The sequence below is a fragment of the Cygnus atratus genome, chromosome 9, assembly GCF_013377495.2.
Source record: "Cygnus atratus isolate AKBS03 ecotype Queensland, Australia chromosome 9, CAtr_DNAZoo_HiC_assembly, whole genome shotgun sequence".
Lineage (NCBI taxonomy): Eukaryota > Metazoa > Chordata > Aves > Anseriformes > Anatidae > Cygnus > Cygnus atratus.
In genome coordinates this window covers 21,756,291-21,784,272 of record NC_066370.1, presented here as the reverse complement: position 1 = coordinate 21,784,272, position 27,982 = coordinate 21,756,291, and the positions used below count along the sequence as shown (strand labels likewise).

At 38.2% G+C, this 27,982-nt stretch overlaps 1 protein-coding gene across 2 annotated transcripts; it reads right to left on the bottom strand.

The window, feature by feature from the left end:
• Positions 1–122: 122 nt before the first annotated feature.
• PHC3 (polyhomeotic homolog 3) lies at positions 123–27,982 on the bottom strand. 2 transcript variants are annotated; one of them, XM_035557204.2, is made up of 15 exons: positions 27,943–27,981; positions 24,572–24,719; positions 23,697–23,855; positions 22,161–22,238; positions 20,458–20,616; positions 18,127–18,225; positions 14,513–14,753; positions 12,226–13,103; positions 10,793–10,943; positions 9,083–9,336; positions 8,357–8,513; positions 5,926–6,040; positions 4,557–4,707; positions 4,234–4,465; positions 123–401 (listed from the first exon to the last, which is right to left on the bottom strand). In XM_035557204.2, the coding sequence occupies exons 2-15, from the start codon at positions 24,695–24,697 to the stop codon at positions 247–249; spliced, it is 2,955 nt and encodes a 984-aa protein (XP_035413097.1). In that variant the 5' UTR covers positions 24,698–24,719; positions 27,943–27,981; the 3' UTR covers positions 123–246. The 2 variants fall into 2 exon arrangements, with proteins under 2 accessions (XP_035413097.1, XP_050568391.1); XM_050712434.1 differs by having other exon boundaries at positions 228–401; positions 20,458–20,583; positions 27,943–27,982.

Sequence of the window (27,982 nt, the reverse complement as noted above, 5' to 3'; positions counted from 1 at the left end):
ATGTTTTTCCATGAGCTCCCACTTTAAGTCAAAGTATTATTCAGGCTTTACCATGAACTTTTAAATTGCTGGAAACTACAGAGGACTACATGGTATAATCAGAGGAATACTTTTAAGTCTATGTGGGAAAAACTCCATATATTTAACAAAACATCACAGTAACACTCATGCCATGGTGAAGATGTTGGCATATTACTGCTGGTTTTGTCACAGACAAACTGTTGTTTAAACCTTCGTGTTCATGCCCTATGATTCTTTCAATGAATTGATACGTGCACAGATTTTTAACGCAGGTCCAAGCTTTATATTCATTGCACTCATAAGGTGATCCTCCTTCAACAAGAGGAGAGCTTGTCCATCAATTTCTTGTGCTCTAAATTCATCTGCAATATCTTGACAACCTAAAGGCAATGGAAAAAAAGAATTACTGTGTTAGAAATGTACATCTCTAGATGCAATGACTGTCCATGCTAGAGTTTTTTAGTTACACAATCCCTAATGCTTGCCCCTTTAGCTTGTGAAACCTGTAGTATGTGAAAGAGTTCAATATTGATGGGAACTTCTGAGATAATCTGAAAGTCATTTTTACTCCAGTATCTATTTACACCATAACTACTGATGAATTATTTATTGGAAATTTCAAGTCCTAGCATAGACAATTGTCTCATTTCATACAAACGAACAACTGCCGTGATCTCCTAATTGGAAGATACTTGCAAAATACCACAAAAGCAGCCACTGTTCAAGCATAATTCAAGTAGGTTCCCTCTAGAAATAATGTGCATATTCTAGTGTTAGCTAGAACTCAACGAGAAAGTTCACTTACCCATGATTTCCGAAAGGTGTTAGTTCCATCCATACGTTACCACCACTGGGTTAAGCAACCAGAATTGCAATTTGTGGGCATGACTTTCTCACTGGTGCATTTATCAGCAGTTTATCATCATTTATCATCAAGCGCAACTTTAAACTGATTGGATTTTTTCTTTAAATGATAAACTCTTTTTCTGAACATGAACTAACACGGGCTCAGATTACAGAGGCCTACAACATAAGAAAGGGGACTCTTCATGGATTTGATGGTCCAAAGTAACTGAAGGCCCCTTTCTGCTGAAGAACGCTATGGAAACAAAAGGTTGCTCAAGGGGATGCCTGGAAAAGGTCAGCTTTTCACAGAGTATAAAGCACAGGTTTTTTTTCCCTAACCATTTGATTAACTAGACCACATATAACAATTAGCTGCTGCTTTATTACGGAACAGGCAAGAATAAAAAGACAATGTAAGAAGAAAAAGGTCTCCTAAGAGAAAGGAATCAATAAACTACGATACCAAAAGGAAAACATTTTTTAGCTGCTGACTAACTTTTAACCAGGAGTGAGGACTATTTTGTATAGCATTTACAACAACACACCTTTAATACATGACAAGCACCCTCTTCTTGGGCATTACTTAGGGTAACAAGAAATTAGAGTGGTAAAAAGAAAGTGAAATTAGTTTGTCACGAACAGTATTTATACAGCTAATAAAACAGAGAAACATCAGAATGTTTTAGTTCCTGCACGTATTCCATAACATTTACTTTTAATATTTCTGGTACAGTGCAGCCCAGCTGCAAACTGTAACGCAACCAATATGAGAACATTCTTCAGGAGCTCAGAGTTGTCACAGAACACCTGGAATGGTTCAGCCAATTCCAGCTACAAAATGAAGACGATGCTGCCAGTATCATGAAGAAAAATCTTCGGACAACTGACCAGTCTCAGTAGGATTTAACAGCTCTAATATCGTTAGAAAGGTTCTTATTTATGTACTGACAACCCACACAGATTCCATAAGCCGAGCACTAAGTATTTCTGTGAAAGATATCCCTCACTGTATGTCTGACTTCAGATCTGAACTTGGTGACTGTCAGACCACAGCGCTTACAAAGAATCTGATAGAACAAGATAAGTGTGTATATTTAGCAACAACCGTGGTCCTATGAAAATAGATTATTAGTTATTGTTGGAGGCTTTTTCTTTAACCAGGATTTGCTTTATGAATTTGCTTTTCTTAATGAAAAACCCACAGCCTTTTCTCAAAGTCATTTTGGAAAAGCAAAAGATGGAAGTTGAATCTATTTCAGTTCCCTCATACAAGCAAATTTGGGTATTCTTAAGTGCTTTCACAATTGGTCATTGTGCAATAGCTTAAAAAAAAAAAGGATGTGAGGTGAGTAAAAGACTATTAACCTGGCAACTGAAGAAAGAAAAGAGGAACAACTTTTCTGCAGATTAAACTGTTGTCATCTCTTCCAAGACTCTGGAAGAATTCAGAGAAAGCCTGACAAGGACACTTTACAGTTAGATCTTAGCTTACAGACTGAAAAAAAAGGACAGTAAATCAAATCAGGTGTCCCTACTGCCTATAAAGTACAGAAGACACAAATCACTGCTTCCTGCAACGTGGCAAACGGTCTGCATGGCCTGCTCAAGTACATATTGAAAAACAGCATAACAAAAAAACAATTATAGGCATTACTTCTTGTATTATTCAATTCTGACAGCATATGAAGAAGTATTTCTTTAAGACTGGTTTGAGAATGTATTGAACAGAAGAAAAATGCCAAAAATACGGATGCAGCTATGTAACAAAAATTCTGGCAGGTTGTGAATATCATTTTAACCATCTATTGAACTTAAAAAGATAAATAAAGAGGAACTAGATCTTAATGTGGTAGAAATGAGTAATTGTAATAAATTTTCATTGAATATATAATAATATAAAGTTTGTTTAAATTCAAAGATCAACTCATTTATAAATACTAAAAAACAGATCCAGCAGCTGGGGACATATTCTACAAATAATGGTTTCAAAGTAGAAATCACATTTTAAGGATAATACTTGTTGTCATACTTGTAAATGAACTGTGTTTATATGGTACTTGAAGTATTATTTTTTTTAGAATGGGAACTATCCTTTATTCTTTTACAGATCCTAGGATCCGGAAGTTATTCAGTTAACTGAAACTTCAAGTCTATAAAGACAGTAAATCAAAACAGCAGTGATATAATCACATTCCAGCAACACAGGTAAAATACAGAAACTTGAAAGACCATGTCTTAAATCTAAGAAGCTTTGTTTTTACAGGCATCGCTGGAAGTTCCCAGAAGCAGATGATGTAACTTAATTGCAATTTATAAACCATCAGAAGAAAGGTAAATCAACAAAAGTCATCCTTGATGTAAAACATCCCTAATTCATTTTTTGCCTGATTGATTATATAAAACATTAGCTGGCAAAACTCATGCATATGACTCACCAATAACGACACATTCCTTACAGGTTATTAGTCTAATGGGATACACAGCAAAACGGTTTAGCATTCCAGCAAAGAGTAGAAAACTAGGAACAAACCCAAGCCAGGGTTCAGTGTTTAGTCATGTGAGTTACGTGGATAAACAACAAATTCTTATATGGCTGTTATCGTGAGGAGACCTGCCCTGTTATCTGGAGGAATTACGATATCTGATTAGATAGAATGGCATCCCTGGGAAAAAGAGGGGAGTAAAACTTTAAAGCTTATGATAATCAAATAGCAAACAACTAAATAAATGTCAAATAACCTGAAGATGACATAAAGGCAAGCATGAACACTGAGCTAAGGAAAAGGTGTGTAAACAAGGAGAAAAGATGTTTTTCTGCAAACAGACTCAGGTACTACCTTTGCTGTGTCTTCTAACCTAAGAGTATGTAATCTATACATGGAGTTCTCTATTTCAGTTACTGTGCAAAGCTACGTAAAACAAAATTTAGCTTTATAGAAGAAACCAGGTTATTCTTTTTTAGTGATTTATATCATGCTAAGCCTCTCAAAATTTTCACTTGCATAATTGGAAGGAACTCCCTTCTTGCTTTTTCTACTGAATAAGCAGTAACTAAGGAGGGAAGTGAAGAAAGAAATGTAAAGGAGAAGTGTGTCTGATCTCTCTACTGACCTCTTGAGAGAAATCAGACTGAAGGGAAGAACACCTCTAGTCTCCATCAGCTGGGGTGCAACAGCAGAAGTGGGACTAGTTCTATCAACATGGGATTTGTGCTGAAGGAACAAGCGAGAGGAAACAAATCACATTCCAGTCTCTATCAACAAGTACACTCGTGCTGTTACCACACCATCTCCTCCTCAGAGTGATGCTAAAAAGCAAAGAGCTTTACTGTTAAATATGTGGAACAAGTTCTCGCACATTACATACCAGGCAAAGAATGTATAAAGGCCCAAACTTCGTCAACAGTCCATACTGATGGGTCTGCTTGCACCACTGGTAACAAGTCAATGCCCTCTGGCATTTTCCTAATTCTTAGTTCCCTAAGTTCACGCTCCCTCTCTCTTTCACTCTGTCTTCGCAGACGCGTGGTCATGGCAGCTGGAACAGCGTCTTCATGAGAAGCCAGATCTTCTTCTGCGGATGGGTAAGTAACTGGAAGCTGGAAAACATCGCACAAATACACTGCAGTATTATATTTTATTTGTAATTCCCAAAACAATGCCATAGTTTTAAGCAAATATTCCACAGACCTGTCTAAGAAAATGATCTCGTGACGCCCCATCAGGGCCACTCGGTCGACGCCCGCGTCGCCCAAGACTTTGGCTATCTGATTTCCGATTCCAACGATTGGTCTTGTCTGATGTAAACAGCCCAAATTTCTTAGTGCAACTAAGGCTGTGCCTAAAGAAGTAAGATATATTCAAATAATGCACTAATAGCTTTTTGGACTGAATTCAATCAACTTAGCAATAAAATGACATTGTTGTCTACAGAAACACTGCCTAATTAAAGACAACAACAGGTGTCACAAATATAAGAGAAAGGTATCTCAAAGGCCATGTACTCTAACCCCTTGTCTTGAAGGGAGATCAAGTACATCTAGATCATCCCTGGAAGATGTCCATCTTTCCTGCTCTAAAATATTTTCCATGATAAAAAAACAGCTTTGGATTTTATCACATACTACAATCCTACTTCTCTAAAACATCCTCTAAAAGCTTAATGTCATATTACATCTTTTGCTTCCATTTTCTCTTCCTAGTTGATACCCCGTCAAAGGAGGACGAAGGAAGAAGGGCCAATTGCCTTCTGAATATTATTTCACTATAGTAGTGTCCCAACAACTACCAAATAAAACATATACATTCCTGCTACTTAAAGTGGGAATGCCTCAGGCTGGGGATGAAAAAAGCAGGAGACATAAGAGAAAGGGGGTCTCAAGGTACACTGATGAGAAAAAAAAACACAACTAAGTGGCAGCTGAAAACTATTTCCCATACAACTGCCCCCTATTTCTAAAACATTTGGGATTAAATATCAATTTTCCAGCTGTAACGATGGAAGATTTTACATTCAGGTGTTGATTATGACTTGTTCCTCTAAACCAAAACAAAATAAAAAAGTGTACTAAACCCAAAGAGAAACAGAAATCAGCAGTCATTTTCCTTTGCCAAGCAAAGAGCAGCGTATGTTATTTTCAAGAAATGAGAAGCTTTAGAAAACACTAAATTTATGGTTTAACTACTTCTATTCTGCTCTATGCAAATCATGATTTTTTTTTGCAAGGGGAAGACAATAAGAATATGACAAATATATAGTGATTTGTGGCCCACAGACCTCTACACCACTTTCCAAACACTTTCTAACTTTTAATGGATACCCATCAGCATCCCTCTAAGCCCAACAGCATTAATGTCATCCTCTGAAAGAGTTCTATAATATAACTGGAGGTCTGTCTTGAAATAAAACTATCTACCATTGTCCTTCGTACCCACATAGTCTGCAAATTTGCACAGAAGGCAAACATTTTTCACTGCTTCTTTATTTTTCAACATCAGACAGTATTTGGGGGCTACTCCATTAATCAGATAACACTAGGCAATAACTAGAGGAGAGTACCTTTTGGCACAGGATGTAGAGCAGAATCGTTTTGACCGCAGAAACTTGTTAGAATATCCCATTTTCCCACAAAATTCACACTTCAGAAGATCATTTTCAATTTCATCCAGTCCCTCTAGAGGAAGGAGTGAGGTACAAAGAGGTTAGTTTCAATGAAAAAAATGTGTTCAAGTTTCTCATCTCTTAAGCAGGCAGGTAGAAGACTTTCAAGTATTTAATACATGTCAAGAAATATTTTGATTAACAGAAAATTATGCCAAACTAAGAAAATCATAGATTTTACTCTCCATGCAAAAGAACTTGAGTGAACTGAACCATGGATTAAATTATTCATGGAATTATGTCAGCTTTTTTGTTACATTTCAAACCATCCATGAGCAGGTATGCCTTCAAATATAGCAATCAACTAAAAAAATAGTTACAGTCTCTACAAATTGCTTATAAAGAGTTTGTTAAGAGAACTGGGCACTTTATGGTCCAAATTCAAGCTCTCCTGTAATGAAATAATGCATTACAGTTGTAAATACTTTCTCTGAATAAGCAACACCTACAACCAAAAGGAGAACTTGCGGAAGCAAATAAGACGTTGGAAATTATCTATTAGAAAGATAACATGCATATAAAAAGAAAAGGATTGTAGCGTCTACCAATTTGAAGTCTATTGTTACACAGTATTTTTTTATGATATTGGTGAGATAGGAAGCACTTTTCCTGTTCCCCATGAAGAACTCAAACAACAGCTGAGAGAAGCACCAGTGAAAGATGTAGGAAAGCCCAGAAGGCAGTACAAGGTAAGAAGGCAGCATATGTCACGTGCTGAATGTCTACACCCTATTCTGCTGGAAGAGAATTTTGTGGGTAGAGCATGGTTTGTAATAATTTAGAAGAATGCTACCATCTCTGCAAACTAACTTGCCTTTTGGCATAAAAAAAAACAAAACAAAACAAAACACCCAAACTTATCCCCATGCACCATCTGTGAAATACATCATTAGGAGCAAGACTGGCACAAACCGAAGTGTAACATTTTGTGTTCATTCACATAAGCAAAAGAACTGCATGCCACATGGCTGCAATCACGGACAAAACATTTATTTAAAAAATCAGTGAGCTAAACAAACATCCATTCCTTCCATATTTCTTATTTACCTGAATCGGTTTCATAAACTTTGCTTCTTGCTATTCATCTTCTACATTCATACTTTTAATTTTACACAACTAACTGCAAATATTGCAGACTAGCTTTTTGTTCAAAACTCTTTGTTAAGCTCTAATGCCAGCTAACACAAACACATATCAAGGTTTAATTAAGAGGTTTTAGCTATGAATTTTAAAATTGTTATAGTGATATTACCTCACTAACTAGTGTGCTAACAAGGTGATAAATAAAAAAGCACTAATGCAACGAAGTTAAACAGGCTGAAATAATTATTTGAATAACATATCTGATGTATCAGGATTCAAAGGCATAACTGAAGTCAACAAAAAACCTAGGTAGTGTCAGACTGACCACGTTGCAAGCCCCCAACTTAAGTTGGTACCACGCATGAAGTAGAAACTGGAAGTTGGAAGCCTACCAAACCTGACCAACTTTGCAAATGAAGTTAAATACAGACTAGAGAGCCATACTTCAAATAAATCATTGTTTCTATTTAAAAAAATGCACAAGCCAGGTCACGTGGAATAAAGTGACTACAGATGAAAGCAAAAATTGATGGTAAAGGTCTTCTCTTCTGCATTTTAGGTGTTTCTACCGTATAAATGCAATCTATATCTTGGTTTAGCATCAGAAAATCTCCTTTGATTGACTTCTGCCTATGCAGCTGCCTCCCAATACTGGATATTTCCTAGCTTCTCTAATGAGTAGTTGCCAATTGCGAACATAAGCCTAATACCAGCTTCCAGGAATGATAACTGAAAACAAAAGCATGAATGTTTGAATAATTGCATGAAACAACAGACAAGCTCTTTGACATCTGACAAACAGCACAGAGTTATTACTGAAAGGTTCTCACGGAATTCTTCTGAAAACAAAACTGAACTAAGATCTACTGTAACAAACTAAAGACAAAATGACTGTTGCAACCTAACACACCTAACATACTTGATTTCCAGATTCTAAAAAAAAACCAAAACACAACATGATGATGAGTGCTTCTGTTACTGCGTGGGGAAGTTTGATGTTTTTAGCTCATGAGTTGTGTTAGAGACCACTGTATTCTAAGCAGGACAGTACACAGTTTCTTGACATTTGTGTGCACCCACAGCAATTTTTGTCATTATGCATAGCTAGTTACAAACATTTGAAAACAGTATCTGTTAGAGATGGTGTAAAGACTGGAGGAAGATTCCAGATGTACAGACAGGATGGGATTCTGTAATACATACAGACCAGAAGGAAAAAATTGATATTTAAACAAAAACTACAAACCTTCTGCAATCATATCCTCTATCTCTGTGTCCGATGAGTTGTCTGCATGTTTTGTATTCTGCAAGTCTGATTCAACACACATAACACTCATGATTTGACCCTCCACTAGCAATCTTTTTTCTGCAGGCTGTTCTACCAGCAAAGATGAACGACTTACCTATTGCAATAAAAGCAAAGTAACAATGGTTAACTGAAGAATGAATGACTGGAAACAGTATTTGTGACCAATCACACAAAGCTCAGTAGGGGATTGATGGTGCTTTAAACAACAAAGTTTTTAAGAGGAAAGTACTACTATATACAAAGACTCATCGCAGAGGTTTAAATTATCGCTTAAATTGAGGTATCTAGGAGACAAGTGTAAAACAAAGTTAGTGCAAATGTTAGCCTAAAATAACTCTGTTGTTATCTCTGGATAGCCTGCCCACTCTACTGTAGTCTCTGTTTCATTTAGTACCTTGTCATCCAGTGACACTGGCAAGCCAAACAGCAGCACAAATTCAGATTAAATAAGTATACTGAAGTGCTGTAAGAAATAGGTTACCAAACAGGGAAAAAAGGTCAACCCCAACATTTGGAAATGTATTCGAGGTTTAATGACCTTGAATTCTTATTATTAGCTATTAGAAATAGCAAATAGCTATTAACAATAGTTAATCATCTTCTTTAAGAATGGTTTGTTTTAAGAATTAGTAGCAAAAAATTCAAGGTAACTTTTACACTTACAGGGAATGGCTCCAACCCCTCCTGAATCACAAAGCCTTCAATAACATGGGTCAGGATTTGTGGTTTAACGATAGCCTGTGGAGGTTTATTTTCTAGACTAGGAATGCTATTGGGCATTGACGTGCTGTTACTCCTTGTTGTTGCTGCTGGAAGCAAAAGAGGTGGTGGTGGAATAGAAGCATGCGAAGGATCAGATGGAGATTTAATTACTGAGGCACTGACTGATGATGTCACTGAAGGAATTCCCACATGGTCTGAAAAACATAAAGTATGTTATACTTTTGTGACTTATGTCCAAACATTCGTTCAGAGTTCTAGAAAGTAGAAATGATAAACAAACACACCCAGCTTTGTACATATGATCCTGTAACACAGGCTTTTCTTTACAGTTTATAGACTTTACCTTCAAAACCACATGATTTTCCTTGACAGACTAGTCTACAACCAAACAGCTCTCAAGTAAGCATCATCTTCCTTTACTAAGTACTGATTAACTATAACCATAGATGGCCATGAGAAAACATTTGAAAGAAGTGACTTCCTATACATATCTCAAATCCACGAGACAAAACCAGAAACCACTCTATTCAAACATGTGATTCTCAAAACAAAGTTGCTGAGCCATTTTTAAAGAGAAAACATTTTCAGGGTTGCTCTGAGCCTTGCTCATCTTTAGAGTCACAAATATACACAATATCAGCTGTAGGTATAGAAAGCTGGGTATAAGAACCCGAATTTGGAAAGGTTGTACCTCCTGGTGTTCTGAAAGATGTTACATACATTCATTATTACACATACATACATGTGTGTATATACACACATGCGAATATACAGTGCCATAGATACTCACAACTTTCTGCTGAAAACCCAATTTTCTGAAAAATACTTTGGAAATACAGACAAGCTCATAACCTACAAAGGAATCTACATCTTGTACTTGATTTTGGACAGCGTTGGCTTTTAGCTCTAGTAAACATCCTATCTGATCCAAACATCAGTTACCATGTTTTATTTACAAAGTAAAAAAAGAATATTTTGTCCTCTTCTCTTTCTCATTTATTCCAGGAAAGGATCAGCACAGAACAAGCTGAACATTCATAACTGATCTGTGAAGCATCCTGTCTTTGTAGCTTCAGCAGAAATTTGTGTATTCAGCACATCAGGGGAAGTTGCATTAATTTGCAGCACAAACACTGATATAGGCAGGTATATCTTTTACAATTCTCTGGAAAAATGTTCATTGGTAGCTTTTGCATTACAACTGCTCCTTACTGTGCATGTCAAAAAATGATGCACAGAACAGTCATACCATGTAAGCAACCATTCTGACAGCTCCTTCCAATTGTTGATCCTGATTCTGTGAAATCAAGCTCCACACCAACCAGCATATTTTGCTCACATCAAACAGCTATCACTTAAAGAGCACCTGGAGATTGATACTCCTGTTAAGGTTTTCATATTATAAAAGTATACGCTAAAGAGCTGAAAAGCTATTTTTGTACTACATTATCCAAATACATATGTAAGTTACGCCTTTGGGACTGAATAATTCATTCTATCACAAAGGTTTCTAGCATACTTTATACAGTTTTACTTAAAAAATTATAATCTAAAAGTATAAAAAAGATGAAAATCAGACATTTTTGCTTTAAAACATCACTAGCTAGCTCCTAAACAGAGAAGCTACTTTAATTTTACATCTGTTCTCACCTGACAAAGGCTCTTCTGAATTAAGTGCCTCTCCATTCCCCAAGGTTATGGCTGGTGGGGACAAAGTTGGCGGTGTCGGTGTCCTAACCATATTGACACAATCAGACTCCTCAGGCATCTCTTCTTCACATACATTCTCCACCTGGTAAATCTGCATTCAGCAAACTATTGGTTTAGTGATTTCCAGTCTATCATAATACTTTAAAAGAGTCGTATAAAAACAGTTGTGCTTTTTTTTTTGTTAAAAAAAACAAATTACCAGTTGAAGAGTTAAGATATGTTAATCTAATAAAATAATAGTTTTCAACTGCATACAAAACAATTAATTCTGGGGACATCAAGTTGACATTTGAGAACAAAGTTATTTTGTTAAAAACAGCAGAATTTTAAGAGGCATAGTCCTATCAAACAGACCAGAGAACTTGACTTTTTCAAAGCCAGATCTTTATAGTTTGCTGTATTTTAATTTACACATACCCTTGTAGCCATTTAAAGACTTCTGCAAAAATGCAAGCTTTATAATTTAAGTCTGCAAATTGTTTTCTATCTTATACAGCAGTGTAATCAAACTGAGTTCTTCGGGAGTGAATGCCAAGACTATCAAAAACATCACTGAAAAGATTATAAGGTATTTTCCTAAAAATTCCAAAAGTAAATTTACATTAATAACTGACAGCTAGTTTAGCAGATCAGGATGTAAAACATTACCTTCTCAAAAGTATAGCTGAGTTCTATTATTTTGCCCAATTTTTACATGAAGTATCAGAGAATTGGGATTATCATTGCCTCAACATGAATTAAAAATACAGTGCACACCATCTTCCTTAATCTCTTGGTAGACCAGATTCTTTAGAGAAGTCAAGGATGAAGGACTGCAATATTTCATTGGCCTGACTGTCCCATGTCCCCGTAACAAAGGAAAAGCAAAGCTATATTTGAAGTACTTTCAAAGTACAGTGGAGTCCCCAGTTCATGAGTGGCATCATTTAATGGGAAGACATGTCCAGCATTTAGGTTTCCCTATCTTCTTCACTATACACAGTGAAATTTAGCTTGAATGAGTACTATGTGTCAAAGAACTGGGCTCTCTATTCATGAGGTATATAGCAAAAATTTCTGATTTTAAATCCCTTTTGAACATTTCTGCAATCAGCACTGCTCTATTAAGAAAAAAAGAGTTCTGCAAAGACAGCAAGATGATTTGTTTTGACAGACTGGTACCCCAAAATATAACTTTCAAACAACTCGCTGTATTCACCTACCTCTGGCACCTGTCTCTCTAAGGCCAGCTTTCACAACTAGAATGGTTTTGGAAAACAGGTATTTTCACAGGTTGTTTGACTTTGCTCTGCGTGGTCACAGATGACATCAAAGAAAGGATTTTTCACTCTCAGTTTAATCCTAAAATTAGAAGAAGGTTTCTGAGCACTTACCACCGGAGTTTCAATTGGTACTGACGGCTGCACTTGAAGATTTACTGCAACAGTCTGAGGTGGTGGAAGAGTTTGAAATGGCAGCTGGACCAAAGCTTCTGCAGCAGGAAGTTCTTCCTCAGAAACCAAAGTGTTTTGAACCAAAACCTGGCCCTGGGATAGAATTTCAGGCTGCACTTGTAACGACTGCACAGACTGCAAGGGCAGTTGTTGAATCTGGGTTGAAGATGTTGACAGCTGTGGAGGAGCTGCAAGAGGGATAGGTGTGGACTGCAAGGCTGAATATTGCTGGTGTGGTGTGGAGGACACTATCTGTTGGCCCGAGGAAACCAAGCTGGGCTGATCTACTGATCCTATATGTACAGCAGGGGAGGGTGGAAGTGGGAGATGCGGCGGAAGATTAAGTGGCTGTGCAATCGGTCGAACTGGGTTGGTAGCAGTTTGCTGAGGAGTGCCCTGCTCAGGCTGAAGAGCTGTTGGCACGAGGGAGTTTGCCTGTGACTGGATAAGTGCTTGAGGATGAATAATTATTGTGGGCGACTGGCTAGGGGAGTGAGAAGGTGGAGGGGAGACCACTACTGACTGCTGAGCTGACTGGGATGGAGTGGGAGATAACGTTAGAGGTGGAGGATGGATGTGAATAGGTGAGCAATGAGACTGGACGCTGCTGGGACCCGGAGGAAGACCGTGGCTTGGGAGTGGCAGACAGTGCTGTGACGGAGGGGGCTCCTGACCAGAAGGAGTCTGAAGTGCAATCGGCTGGACTTGCTGCTGCTGTTGCAGTATCAGCTGATGATGCGAAATCTTTGGAGGTGGTGAATGAAGTGGGATCTGCTGATGTTTTACCAGAGAATGAGGTTGCAATGGAGAATATGAAGCTGTGAAGGGAGGGAAAAAAAAGTGACAATTAGCAATTATTTCCTTAGGTCCAGAGGACATTATAGAAATAATGAAAGAAAGGAAGTTTTTACTTTAAAGTAAGCCCATCAAAACTTTTCAACCTTTTGGATCCACATTTAGAAACACTTTCTTTAACAGCATATAGTGTGCAAAAAGAATTTTTAGGAATATACCAATCTCCAAAGCAAATGCAGCAATGAATAAATTAACATAGCCACGCATCGTACATATACAGAAAATACATATATAACATTATCTGCACATCTTTTTGGTGGTAGTTCTAAGATCATTGCTGATCCAGCCTTCTCTTTTATTTAAGAATTTCATGCAATTTCAAATGGATTTAACCTTTGCTTTGAAAGAGACTGGAATGGAAGAAATAAGCATGTCACAACAGGATTTGTTCCTAACTGCTAAGTTAAATTTTAGATAACATAAGAGACTCCAAACAAAACAGCAGGAGTTCAGTATGAAGCAAAAGCATTTAAAGTATTTGCCTGAATGTGAAAGCACAAACTGAAAGGTATGAATCTAAAAATAGTGCAACTTCCAGAGATATCACATCGCCTTCAAGTGAACCAGTGACTCACTAGTAATTCCTTAGAGCGTTTGAGTGTATGCAGACACATATTTTGCTCCATGTGCAAGCCTCTTCTTGCTTTCCCTTTTCTACTTGAGAAATGATTTGCCTTTTTTTATTACTTATTCTGCTAGTAAAGACGGACTTTATTCCTTCCAGAAACAAGTTCCAAGAGCATTAGGGCTCAATAACTCAAGCACGTCTTATTCTTTCTTTAAAAGCCGCCATTAAGCCAAGCTAAATCCCCAGAATTGAGACCAATTGTCTAGATAACCATTACTCTTTCAAAATTAAGATGCTAAAAAGCAAATGCATTGCATGCAATGTAAGTGCATTTCTAACCAACTGCATGCTTCTCTTGATCTATCACTTAATACAAAATACTAAGATTCTGGAACACTTACCTATGGATTTTTAAAATTACTTAATATAAAAAAAATCATTCTGATCACAACAAAATATAACCAACAAAATGGACTTTGGAGACAGCAACAGGCTGCTTGGAAATGACATGTCATGACAGTGAGCATACACAGTGACCAGTAACAAGAATTATGTTTGTACTGGGATTCAGCTGTATATTGCAATTGCTACATTGTGCTTGCATTGTTATTTCAGAACAATGCTGTATCACTCTGCTAAATCAAAATCCTGTGTAATGTCAAATATCAACAAATAAGTAAATTTAGTATTAAACATTAAACTCTTCACATGGAAGATCTAAAAGATCGTGGTCAGTGAGCAATGGACCCTGACAGAACTATAATATACAAATTACTTTAAAATATAGCTTCATTTTCATCCTACCTGGTGTTATTAACTGATGTATGCTTGATGTCCGTGTGACTGGCGTACTCCGACACTCTGGAGTTGGGCTATCACCTTTTCTATTGCTCTCTGAGGGATCTGGTTGGCTGCCCTTGGTACTGGTTACAGGTTTATTAGCGCACAGAGACAACGACTGAGGCTGGCTGCTGCTCTTTGGTGGGCCGTTCTGCGAACTTGACAACACACCCAACTTCTGACTGCGCAATGTCAAGTTTTGAACCTGGGAAGTCAGTAAAATGTAAACAAATACATAAAAACATTTACGACAGACATCCAGACAAAACCAGACAACATTAACTCTACTTATTTTATGTTATACATCTCATCCCACCTTATCAAAATATCTGAGAAGTTAAAAGTCTCCATATCCACGTATCTTAAAGCCACCAAATAAACAGAAAAATAGTGATCTTGAGGTACTTCAGTGATAAATACAGCAGTCTTTTTACTTACTGAAGTTTAAAAAATAAAGGATAATTGTTCATTACACTAACTTGAATTAAAACTTGTATTTTTTCTCCCTTTTATAGTAAATTCAAAGTGAATGACAGAACATATCTTAAGCAAATGCAACTTTATTTTTATGCAGACACTACCAAAATACAGTGGAAAGTATGTTTGCAGGGACTAAAATAAACCAGAGCCTTGGGTAATGGTAGTGACAAGAACGTGCTGTATATTATTTGTGTCTCAATACACCTGAGTGTACCTTATTTCTATAGCAATATTAATATACCTTTTCACCACAGCTCTAATAATAAAACAAAATGTAAGCCTTCTGAAATGCGTATTAGGCAGTGATTTTCACCGATGTGTGTTATAACGCAGCCAGTTTCTGTACATCTTGACCCCAGCTTTCCAGTCCTACATGCTGAGCTAAAATTTATTTCAAGGACAAAGACTACCCTTGCAGAGCACTAACGTATGTCATACTTTACATGAAAAAAAAAGAGGACTACTTATTGCCATCCACTTTTTGATTATTTATTTATTTATTATTATTTACTCGTTCCAGTTAGTACTCGTGTAATGAACTAGTTGACATTTTACTTCTCACTGTTCAGTGTGTTACCACAGGGTGTGCTCAAATCCTGTTCTGAAAACAACAGTATTTGTTTCCTAGTTGGCATGCATGATGCATTTATTGCAATCCTAGCTGTTGCAGAAGGGGAGAAAAGTCTATGAATAAGCAGATGTCTGAGCAAATAAAACAACTGGGATGAGATTATTCTGGAGTTTGCGAGAGCCTAATGGCTTACACTAATCAAGATGCTCCAAATTTAACATTTTCACTCCTGAGGACCATCGAAGTCCAAAAGATGACTCCCATTCCAGCTTGTGTTTCTGAAGGGGATGCTTCTGAAACATATGAAGAATATCATATCTGACCTAATAAACCCAGTCATGGAGAACCCCCAGAGTGCCACAAGCACTCTGCTGTCAGACTCTGACTTTGTTTTTGCAGTTAAGATGAATCTATTCAGTGTGGGAAGCAAAAGGTCAACTTAGATTTTGGACGCGACAGTAGGAAGGCTTTACCATGACCTTTTATCAGGACCCTGCGATATATAAAAGCCCAGGTCTCACAGTCCAGCCTACCGTATAATCAAGGTTCCCATTAAACTCATTCTCCCAGCATGTCATTTGGTCTGCTGAAAGTTCATAAAAAAAGGGAAAGAGAAGGTTAAAAAAAAAAAAAAAAGAAAAAAAAAGAGCCCAACATGCTAAGAAAGGCTTGCCAACCAGGGAATAAATGCCAGCTCCTGTTTTCCCTCATATAAATTTGACCTAGCTAACTGCTCATTTTAACACCCTGTTGCAATAACGAGAACAATACAACCAATTTTCCTGACACAGCACTGCACTGAATTCCCAAAGCTGTTATGCTAGCTAGGCAGTATCACCTATAAAAAAAATACTTGGTCCGCTACAATCCTTTAAAAAAAAAAAAAAAAAAGTGCTGCAGCAGAAGATAAAAGACCTAATTGCTCATTTACTGAAAGTACTAGAATAAAGGTAAATTAGATCAGACCAGGAAGGCAGCTACCAGCAAGATACAGGGACAATGCTCCCAGTAAGGACAGAGCTACCAGCTTCTGCATATGTTTTCAGAGTCCTCCCTACCCACATAATGTACCAAATTGTGCAATGAAGAGAATGAAGAGGTGGGAATAGAGGTTTGCATTTCTTCACTTTTTCGCTGTATCTCAAAGGTAAAGTCTTTCCCCCTTCACCCTGGATTTTACTCAGATATCTTTAAACCAGCAGCATGAAATTAATGGTACTCAGCAGGTGATATGGAAAGAGTTTAGAACTACAGCAGGTAAAATGAGGAATTTGTTTTCTCATGCTGCTCACTGACAAAGCTTCTTGTGTAACAAAGGGGCAATCTTCCTCACAATTCAGCAATGACATGGTAACACATTACCTTGCAGCTTTTGTGTCTGTAATTTTTTTTCTCTGTCTGAAGGCCAAAAAGTTAGATGTGGAAGGTTGACTAAAAACTAAATTCAATAGCTTTGGGGGATGTTAACCTTTTGCTTATCACTGCAAGCCTTGTCCATGCCTACGACAAGGCAATCTTTTATTCCTGTGTTTAATGAATTGGTTAATTAAGGAATACAACGAAAGCGTATCTAAAACTAGTGCACCTACTCTCAAGTTTTTTATTTTTTTATTTTCTAGGTTATTCATTTTAGCTGCGAAGTTCTGCCAAACACACTTAGCTTTTAAAAATAAACTGGTTATGCTATAAAATGGAGTACCAAATTACCAAGACTGGGCTTTATCCACCTTAAGAGTTCTAAATGACCTCAAGAATGAAATGTTAAAAGAGTAACTACAGAAGGAAACCTTTTTCCAAACTTGGCACAAGAGAACTGGAAGGTGCAACTAGCACAATGCAGATTTTTCAGAAGTGGTTCAGGAAGATCTGTAGAAGTAAAAATAGTAAATCTGGTACCTCCAATTGCTAGAGTACTAGAAATTATAACAGAGCACCAGACATGTGCCCTACAACAAGCAATATGACTTTTGTAAAGCAGTTAGTGGCTCACAGATCTATTGGAATCTTCTGAAAGGATCCACAAACACAAGCACAAAGAACATTCAACTGGTATAATTTACTTGGATTTCCAAAGTTTCAAAACAAAGTCCATTAGCAGAGTCTTTTAAAGAAATCCCTAAAATAGAAGGGAAGGTCTTTCATGAGAGCATAAATGTGTTGGACAAATGTTTGCTTTTCACAGCAGGAGATGGTGACTAACATTCTGTAGAGATCTGTGCTGTCCCATATGTTTTTCCAGATCATATACAAATTTCATGTTTCAGTGAAATGACAACACTACTTCAGCTGATAACGTGAAGTCATTCAAGGTAATAAAGATGAGAGAGAATTATGAAGAGCTGAAGTGTCATATCCAGGACCCCAATTTTACATATAACATGATCACCTCTAAATGTGTGATGATGGTAAACAGAAAACACTAAAGATGTACAGAAACAGTACCCATAACCAATTTTTGTAAGTAAAATCTAAGCACAAAGTTTCCTTATTTCTCAGTTTTGGCACACTCTACTGGACACAAGCTCACCTGAGTAGCTGCAGACTGACAGGAAGATGAGGAAGATGATGAGACAACAGGAATGTCAGACTGGACAGCAGCCACAGTGGTAGCAGGAGTAAAAATTAGCTGTTAAGCAAGAAAAAAATATCAGGTAACAGACTGAAACGTTGAAAAATATGTAAAAAAAAAAAGAAAAGCAACATTTTACTTTTATAGAGTGATATATGTTACATGCAGTGATGCACAGCTTCTCTTTTTTTTTTACTTTTAGAGGAACTTATTCTAGTAACAATTTACTGCAGTAGTTTAAGTAAATAAATGAAAAGATAATTTAAAATCATGTAAAATATTTGTTCTACATATTCAGAAACAGATATTATACACACACACACACACATCAGCTTTCACGCAAGCATTTTAAAAATGGCTTTCCCTCCAATGTTACAAATGAGTGAAACAAAGGCAAAAAAGAGGTGGCCAATTTCTACAATATTGTAAAGAGAGAAAACTTGGAGTATCTTCCAGTCCAAGTGTTATCTGTCCAAGTGTTACTTAACAAACAGGGCTGTTATATCAACTTTAACTACGCTAATTAAGTTTCATTGCAAGAACAGATATCGCACAACCACCCTCAAATTACTAATTTCAGTATACTGGCATGCCTAATTGTCACTGATTTCCTCAGTGACAGTATAGCAAAGGCAAGTCTTATGGAAGGCTTTGAAGAGAGATCATTAGTCACTTTCCCTTACTTTTAAAGACATGTCAACTGCAAGGAGCAGCTAGGAAGAAAACATGAAGTTACTTAGCCAGAAGTGAATCAAGCTGGTGATGAGGCTATTGTTATAGACTAACTACAGATGAGAGTTGACCTTTCTACAGAAAGTCCTTGACAAGGAAGGAAAAGCATTAATTTGACATGTTAGATAGAAACACTGAAAGATTGAAAGAGGTTTGACATGCTACCAAGAAGAGCAAAATGGTCTTGCAATATCATCCTGAACAGAAACTAACAGAGTTAGTTTCTCTCAAAACTGGGATGTAAGGCAGTTATTGAAATAAGCAAGAAATTTGATGTAAAGAGTCTGGACGAAAACTTAGTGTGAATAGATATGAAAACCATATCCAAAAATCCATGTCATTGAGACAGATTGCTACTATAAAAAACAGCAACCTCATCCCATATTGCTTCCACCACTAATTTGATAACACATATTGAAAGGCAGCGACATGATGAATTCCTAACTTTCTGTTAACTAGTACTAGGTGATTTCAGCATCTAGGTTTGCTTACAAACCAAAGACTCAGGAAATCCTTTTACTGTCAAATTGATGGTGTTTGATCTTTAAACCCTTATCTTGAATTCATACTGCTTTTTCAATAATCATGTAGGAGAAGAGCCACCAAAGAAAAAGCTCAACATCACATAACAGCATTGCTGGGCAAGCCTAAGAAAAAAATCTCAGAAAAAGAACAAAGAAAAAACTTTCATAAACACGCTTCACAGGTGCAGTTCCTGCAAGAACTCGTGCCTGCATCTAATTTTATACATCAGTGCAGTCACAGACCTCTGACTCTTGGTGTAGCATAACAGTGATTCTTCCTGTTTCATGTACTTGTACATAACATTTTAGAAAGCTCTAGTCATGAACTCCCACGGGTCATGGAAGTATCTTTGGCCTCCACCAAGCACTGATCACAACCTGAGCATTCAGGTATAACTTCAGTAATTCCTCTGAAATCCCACACAGCCTGTAAGGATCAATTCATACAAGACTCACAACACAGAGTATTAAACTAAATAAAATAAAATCACTATACAGATTTTTCAAAGTTGCCCATTAAGAAATGGAAATGCCACATTAACAGGAATTGGGAAGAACCTGATGAGTTTCATGTGAATCTAAGGAGAATGAAAGCTACATATTTAATTCGTATTCTAGAGAGTAACCTAAAGAACAATCTTAACTAAATGCAATCAAATTTTCCTCAAGAGTCTGAGCTCTGAATGTTACCAATGCATTGGAAAAAGCCTACCCTGAACATAAACTCTAATATGTCCTTTTACATAGCCAGATAAGACATGCTCTTTTTTTCCCATGCTTTATCAATTTAACAAACGACCAGGCTAAAAACGTCCGAACAAATTTTGCCAGAACTAAGCTACAGCAATCCTTTTATTCCTCCGACATCTAAGCGTTCCAGAGATATGTACGCAAAGATTAGTAACTAAATTCTCAAAGCTACCTGAAACTAAAGAAAAATTCTTATAATTTCTAGAAATAACATAAATAAGAACTGGAACAGTAAAATTTGAGGGAACAAAAAACAACAGCAACAACAAAAATCCAAACTTACCATTTGAGCTCGTAGATACATTTGAGCCTGGCTTGCACTAAGGGTTGGAGAGGTGCTCCCCAGCAACATAGTCTGTTGGGTAATACTGCTGCTGGTGGTGTTGGAGGTCTGTGAACGGCTTATTATCTGTGCAGGTGTAGGAGAGGTGGAGAGGTTAATCTAAGGAAACAAAAATATTGCTTCTGTCATGGAAATTCAATCATCCTAGGGTCTAAAGCCAGAAAGCCTTTCACAAAAATGGCAGGGTCAGTAGAAACCTCTGAACTGTAAAGATATCAAAAATGTATTGAGCCAAACATCACAAAACTAGATTCTGGCAAGACTATATTTTAATTCTCAAACTACAAGCAATATTTAGCAGTACACAGTAATAAGCATTAACGAATATAAACAACGATGTTATGAAGTCTGAAAAAATACATCTCATAGAAATACATATTTACATAACACATACCATGAGCTTGTCATATTTTAAGAAAAATGTTTGAATTTTAATACTTAAGTATCTTTAAATGCTTGTATTATCTGACACGACTGACAACTTCTGAGATGCTCGTTATGAAACTTGACCAAGGTGCCTGTTTGTGCTGCCATACTTTGACTCTGATTCCTCATATGCACACTTAAAAATGGTCTGAGACTAAAGTTTTCTACAATTTCATATTAAATGCTCCTGGAAAAATTCTTTTTAGCATCTGCTCAAGCAAAAGCTGGTTGTTTTTTGTTTTTACTAACACATTCAACAGAGTTAAGTGCCCAGCTCTTTTAGATCACTTTGAGATTTTCTTGAAAATCCAAGCCCAATTATTCTGTTAGTTTAACATCAGGCATATTTGAAAACCTTCCCTCCTAAATTTAATAATGAATGAATGATTTTACTTCTAACGACTGTAAGCCAAAGCAGTGCTATGAAAGCTTAAAAAAAACAAACAGTTAAATCATCGAAGCTATGCACTGAAGCCATGAACAGCTTGAGGGCATGATTAATAAGCAGGATGTCTGTAGGACTAACAAAGTCCTACCGAAGACAACTGTAGAAGTGTACATAGAAGGCTCTGCAAATTACATATCTGAAGATGTCATTTAAGGAAACGCAGCATGAACTGAACACAGAGCCGCTAACAACTGAAACCTGAGCACATGCTTAGGATATGGATAAAGTAATTTAAAGTGCATAAAAGATGCATGATAAAAGATGATAAAAGAATGAAAGCTATGAACAATTTAACCAGTTTCACATACATAAGTGAGCAATGACTTGGATTCTTTAGATTCGGTGCTCCTTAATCACTGGTACACAGAGTTATGAACTACAACAGTGCCCTGAATAAAGAAACTAATGTGAAAAATCCGGTAAGAAATCATGTAAGAGATGAAAGCAAGCTCAGAGAGTGATTCCTGCAGTGGTCTGAACAGTCACTAGTGCCCACAAAGTGAGCAACTGCCCCTCAGAGCACCAAGAGTGGGCTGGGACCAGGGAAGCCTCCAACGCCAGCCAGGAACACTAGCATCGGGATGAGAGGATGACACTGGAAGCATAGCCAACGCTTGCTACAGGGTCATCGTACTTCCATTTAGTGTTTCTCTAATACTCCTTTTAACCACACAAATTTAAATACTAAAAGCTTTTCTGTTTTGCCAGATAGTTATTATATAACCAACAGGGGTTGAGAATGGATGCAGGGCTTTGTTTGATTACGTACCGAGGTCTGCGACATGCTTGACTGCTGAGTGACACTCCCAGTGGGGGAAGTACATTGCCTCCCACCTGACAGGCTTGCCTAGATAGCAAGAATATGCGTCAAATACTGAAATCAAAAAGTGTTTAAGCGATGTTCACATTATTGCATAAACCATCAAAAACACCCCTCTCTAACATTACCCTCTCTCTGAGTTAGCAGCAAAACTGCTTGACTCAGGGGAATTAGATTTCAAAGCGCACTCCAAGCTCTGAACTGGAATCTGCAAGGTGTCAAATGCCTTGAATTCCTTGCAGCTTTCAGGCACTCAGACTCTCGAAGATCAAGACCTGAACAATAACTATCACAGGTAAAGCCCATCAAACTGTTAATGATGGAAGTACCTAATCAACTCATCACCTATGGTGCTCAGAACTTAGAACGTGACATCATTAAAACTGTCATTATTAAAACTCACATTGTAATTTTTATTACATTTAGAAGCATCTAAAATTAAAACAAACTTTATAAATGCTGCGAGGAACATCCTCACTTCCCCTAGAATGACAGTTTATGTATGCACATAGAATGTCTATACCACTACGCTACTCCAGACCTTCAGATGAATACAGGGACAGTGATTTAGATGTATATATTAACAGACTGCAGAACAGAACTTCTTAGACTTGCCCAGCCTGATTCTCTTCGCTCTATCGCAGTAACAGTACAGGCACAAATCCGTCACAAAAAAATAAGTCAATATGTTACCATGATCTAATGGAAAAGGTACAGAAGTAGAAGCCAGGAGCACAGAAGAGTCCATCCTAGTTCTGACAACAAACAGCTGTATCTATCCCTGAAGTTTTTAACTCTGTTTTAGCATTTCCACATATAAAAATATTAACTGCCACCTATCCCTGCAAGACAGTACTCTCAATCCACAGTCAACTGAGGTCAAAGGAAGTCTTTCCACTGCTTAAGTTTTCACAATGGGTCTACTCCGGTGTTCCTTTCACATTAAAAGCTTTGCTTCAGAAACGAAACACAGCATTGTCATTTACTTCCTACATTGCTGCAGTTGGAGTTAAAATTGAACGTTGCCATTATTTATAATGCTGCCAGACGTGTGGCAAAACACACTAAAATGCCAGATGTTGACTACCTGAATTTGATTTCACTAAGATGCGTGGCTATTCGTTTGTTTCCCCATCAACTTTCAGAAAAATTCATGGGATGAAGATTGAAGTAGTCTATTTTTAATATATACATTTCTTCCTGTTTGATGATTTACATGATGCATTATAATGTATGCAGTTAAGCGTGGAATGGACGCCTATTGGAGCATCTGTAACGCCTACTGGAGCATCTATAACAAAATCCTCCAAACAGTTTGGAGGAAGATACAATTTAAAAGAACAAAGTCATTAATATATAACAGCAAATCATTGTGAGACTTTGAAAGCTCAGGCACTTAAGCTGTTATGTTTGACAATGCTCTAGAACTCTAGTCTTACTCCAGAAAGTAGTAAACCACTATTTTTCAGCAATCTTCGCTCTCACCTGTGGTACAGTTGCCAGACTCTGAAACTGGGTACTGCTTAAGTGCTGCTGCTGCAAAGCAGCAGTCTGCAGCATTAGATGCTGCTGTTGGGCTGCATACATCTGCTGGAGGTACTGAGCAGCTGAGCTAGGAGGACGATGCAAGGCCTGCTGAATAACCTGTGATGAATCAGTAGGTAATTAATCACAATTACAAAACACACACCATACTGACACGATGCTGAAGTTTACCTTTACAAGGAAATAAAACCAAATACATCCGTTTCACACCAACTGTATAATACTGAACTTGCTCCACCACCACTTTTCTCAACAGTTACCAAATATAGGTACAACATTTTTCATAACGCTACAACCAAGTCTCTTAGGCTCTCATCATCATATTCTACGTGATATTCTATTTTTTTGGGAAGATCAGGATAGCACACGAGACTCAATTATCAAACCCAACAGAGCGGGCTGTACAAACTTCTTGGTAATCTTATTTAAAGAACAGCAAAATGGGGATGGATCCAAGAGGCAGTCACACACACAAAGATACCTCTGGATCCCTCTAGTCAGTGGTGGTCAAGTGAACAGCTTTTTGTGTTACTTTGTAAAATTTTATGTTCATAATCCATACCCTTGGGGAACGGTGAAAAATCAAGTTTTCCAATAGCATTTCTCTCCCGTTATTTGGCAGGCAGGCCTGCACACTGCACTATTCTTAAGTGGTCTGACATCTATCCTGTGAACAGCATCTTATGAAAATCAGTAAGTCAGATATTGAGAAAGAAGACAGCAATTAAGAATGGAAAGTTAATTTTGTGTATTGTACGACGCATGTATTTGGGAGCATTGCACAGGATGGGAAATAGCATCTGATGGCCCGGTACCTGGACAGCATGCCTGTCAGAGCCACTGTAGACAGATATCTGCGGGAGCGGGGTCCGGGAAGTGGAGGTGGTAGTGATAGTAGTCGTAGATGCAGAACACGTCGTTGTGTTTGGTTCATTCTCCATAGCTGTGCAGTGTTCGTCCAGCCTGGCGGGATTGAAGTTGAAATGAAAGCGGTTCACAAAGAGAAGAGCAGCACATACGGATTTTAAAGGAGAAAAGCTAAGCTTCTCTGAGATACAATAATGGACAGCTTGCAAATCGATAGGTTCGTAACATTTGCTATTACTTGATGTGATTTGTAGACAGATGTGGTTATGAACTTCTAAGATGCATCAAGGGTAGCAATAGGTGGCAATTTAGGAATGCATGCAGAACTTCCCGCAAGCTGCACAGGAATACTGCCGCATCCCTCTTCCCCGTGGCACAGCGCAGGAGCCACTGGCTGTCCGCTCTGCACATTCAGCAAAACATTTTCTAGCCAAACCAAATGGCGACATGTTCTATTTGGAAAAAGAATGAAAAGCTGTAGAGAAAACGCTTTTACTTTCTACAGCAATGCCTCCCCAAATACAGCCACAGTTATGGAAAAAAATACCTAAAAGAATCTCCAATGATTTTTTCCTAGCCTAACAAGACCTCCTTCTGCTGCAGAGTATAATCTCTCTCCAAAAACATTGTCATTAAAACTGCAATGAAACCTGTTTCTCAACATATGAGCGTTGTTTATCTTTTCCTTTTCAGTTTTAGTATTATGATTAACAGAGAACATAGTTGCTGTTTATTGCTTTTCAAAGGATGCTTTAAAAAAGTGGGTGGGGAGAAATATTTCCTTCTCACAATAAGGAAGGACTCAGAAAAATGATCATTTAGAGAGCCGCAATGTACTAGAAAAAAAAAGCAGCACTGCCAAGTCCCCAGCAAAATGCCCACTGGGTGCTGCACCAAACAGGAACGTAATAAGGAGTTTCAGCTCACGCTGCTGAAAGCAGAACGCAGTACTGCCAATCTGCTACCTTCCCCTCTGAAGACATGACTACTTTGCAAGTAGAGAACTTAAAAAAAAGTATCCTCTACCCAGAAAAAAAAATGTTCAGGCTGACTTGTGCTGCACATGATCCCATAGGTCCTGATTACTTGGAATACATAAACTTTAATAGGTACACGGTCCCCTAGGGATTTTGTGCCCATCATTGTGTTGATATCTCCTATCTTTTGCCATCAAAGACAATTTGGGGCAATAAAGCTTGCTTTCAAAGCACAGATCCTACTATCAGAAATGAAGAAAAGTATGGCTTTATTGTTAAAAATACAGATCTGTTGTGTATTATAATGCCATTTATCTACCTACAGGAGAGCACAAGTTAACATTGATGCGTTAACCATTTCAGTTACAATGAAAACAGCATCACTTCTAAAATCACTTTATGTTAATTTCACGTACTGCTAATGAAAAGTACGTTGAAAAAAGTCTCCTCCGGAGAGCATTAAATGCACATCAAAATATTTACACCTTAAAACTTGTCTAGCTTGTTTGAGCAGTCATGCAACTGTTTAAATTAGCCTAAGAAAAATAAGACTGGATGTTTAATTTTCTTAGTTCTTCACCACGTTTAAGACTTATCAGTGAGATATGCAACGTGTCTCACTGCACTAGCTGAATCAGAAGTTAGTAATTCAGTGCTAGGTGATAATTCTTTAGCTAAGTGCCTCGTTTTCAAAATTTTTTGATCAGCATGGCCTGGCACTGATGTGCATCTCCAGCCCTCCGCTAGCACGTCTGACCCCAGATCAATTAGAGATGATGCACGAGGCTTACTTGCCACCCCTCAGGTCTTATCGGAACATAAAGAGTGATGAGTTGCAGCAGGCAGCACTGACACGCAGAAATACCATGCCCTCTGTTGGCTGAAAGCACGGGAAGGTGCTTCAACAGATTACACTTGTTAGAAAACCTTTCGTCACTTGGAGCGAAAAGCCGGTTGTTTAAAGGAAAAGAGGAAATACATAAAATGAGGGTTATATTTTAGCAAGATGACCCTGAATCCATTAACAATTTGGCAGATGGATAGATGGATCTTTTATAACAGAAAGTATGAAAACCACTACAGAATTTAAATCTGTCTTTACAGCATCGTAAAAGGAGATCAGGGCAACACTGCATATGTAACTAGACCACATTTAGTTATAAAATATAGGTCTCAGATACTATTAAAAATAGTCTTCTAAAATTTTCGTTAACTACTCAACATCAAAAAAGCAGAACTCCTAACTTAAAGTGCAAATAAACTCGATAAGCGAACAGGGGCTGTACTGTGACATTACCTGTGAGCAACATCACTGCAAAAGGACCTCTCTGATGGGTGAGTTTTAGAAAATGCATGAACTCTGACTTTGAAAAACCTCTGTATGTTTAAAAGTGGACTCAAAATATAAAACACAACAGAAAACTGTATTTAAAAGAAGCATTTATTCAAATAGAGACAGTATTAGACACCACATAATTTCAAATTATACTGTGCATGACGTAAATATTTAGAGGTTTTTGTTCTTGCTGTTCTGAGACTTGAAGAACAGTTTTGGTCAAAATAAAAATCCAAAGTAAGGTCAGAAAAACCTGCCGTTTTACACCAGTAACGTTGGATTACCAGCACAGTACATACCGTGCATGCGCATGCACAGCATGTCACTAGTCATGTTTGAGAAACTTTGATTTTTTGTAGTGACACGGTAAAAGCAAACACTCTGCAACTGTAATTGGTATTTGGAAATTGGTATTTAAGTGTTTAAACCATTTATTTACTCAGTCCGTTCATGACCTCCCATCAGAACTCCTACGTGCACAAAACACAGAAAATAAATAAAAATTTTCCACAAGCCTAACCCCTAGGTGGATTTCTGCATAAACCCCAAACACACACACCCCCAACACGCCGCCCCAACAGTTACACGGGGGTCGGACGTTATTTTTCAGCCAAAACACGGGTTTTTGAGAGCCACGCTCCGCGCGAACGCAGCCCCCGCCCCGCGGCGCTGAGGGACCCCGGGGCTGCCGGGCGGGCAGGGCCCCTCGCCCGCCTCAGACCGGGCCCCGAGAGCCGACAGCCCCCGGAGCCAAGGCCGGGGCCTCCCCCAGCCCCGAGCGGCGGCCCCTCGGCGCTCCTCCGCCCCCAGCCCCGGGGATAAAGGGGCGTGAGGGGGGCAGAGGAGGCTCCCGCACCCTCGCGGGGCCGGCCCACCGCAGCCGCCCGCGGCCAGGGCGCTGTCAGGGCGCCGGTCCCCGCCTCCGCGCCCCGCCCCGCCGCGGCCTGGCCGGGCCCTGCCGCTGCCGCTCCCCCTCCTCCTCCGCGCGTCCCGCCGGGAGACTCGCCTCGGCCCAGCCGCTCACTCCGCTTCCGCCATCTTGTCGC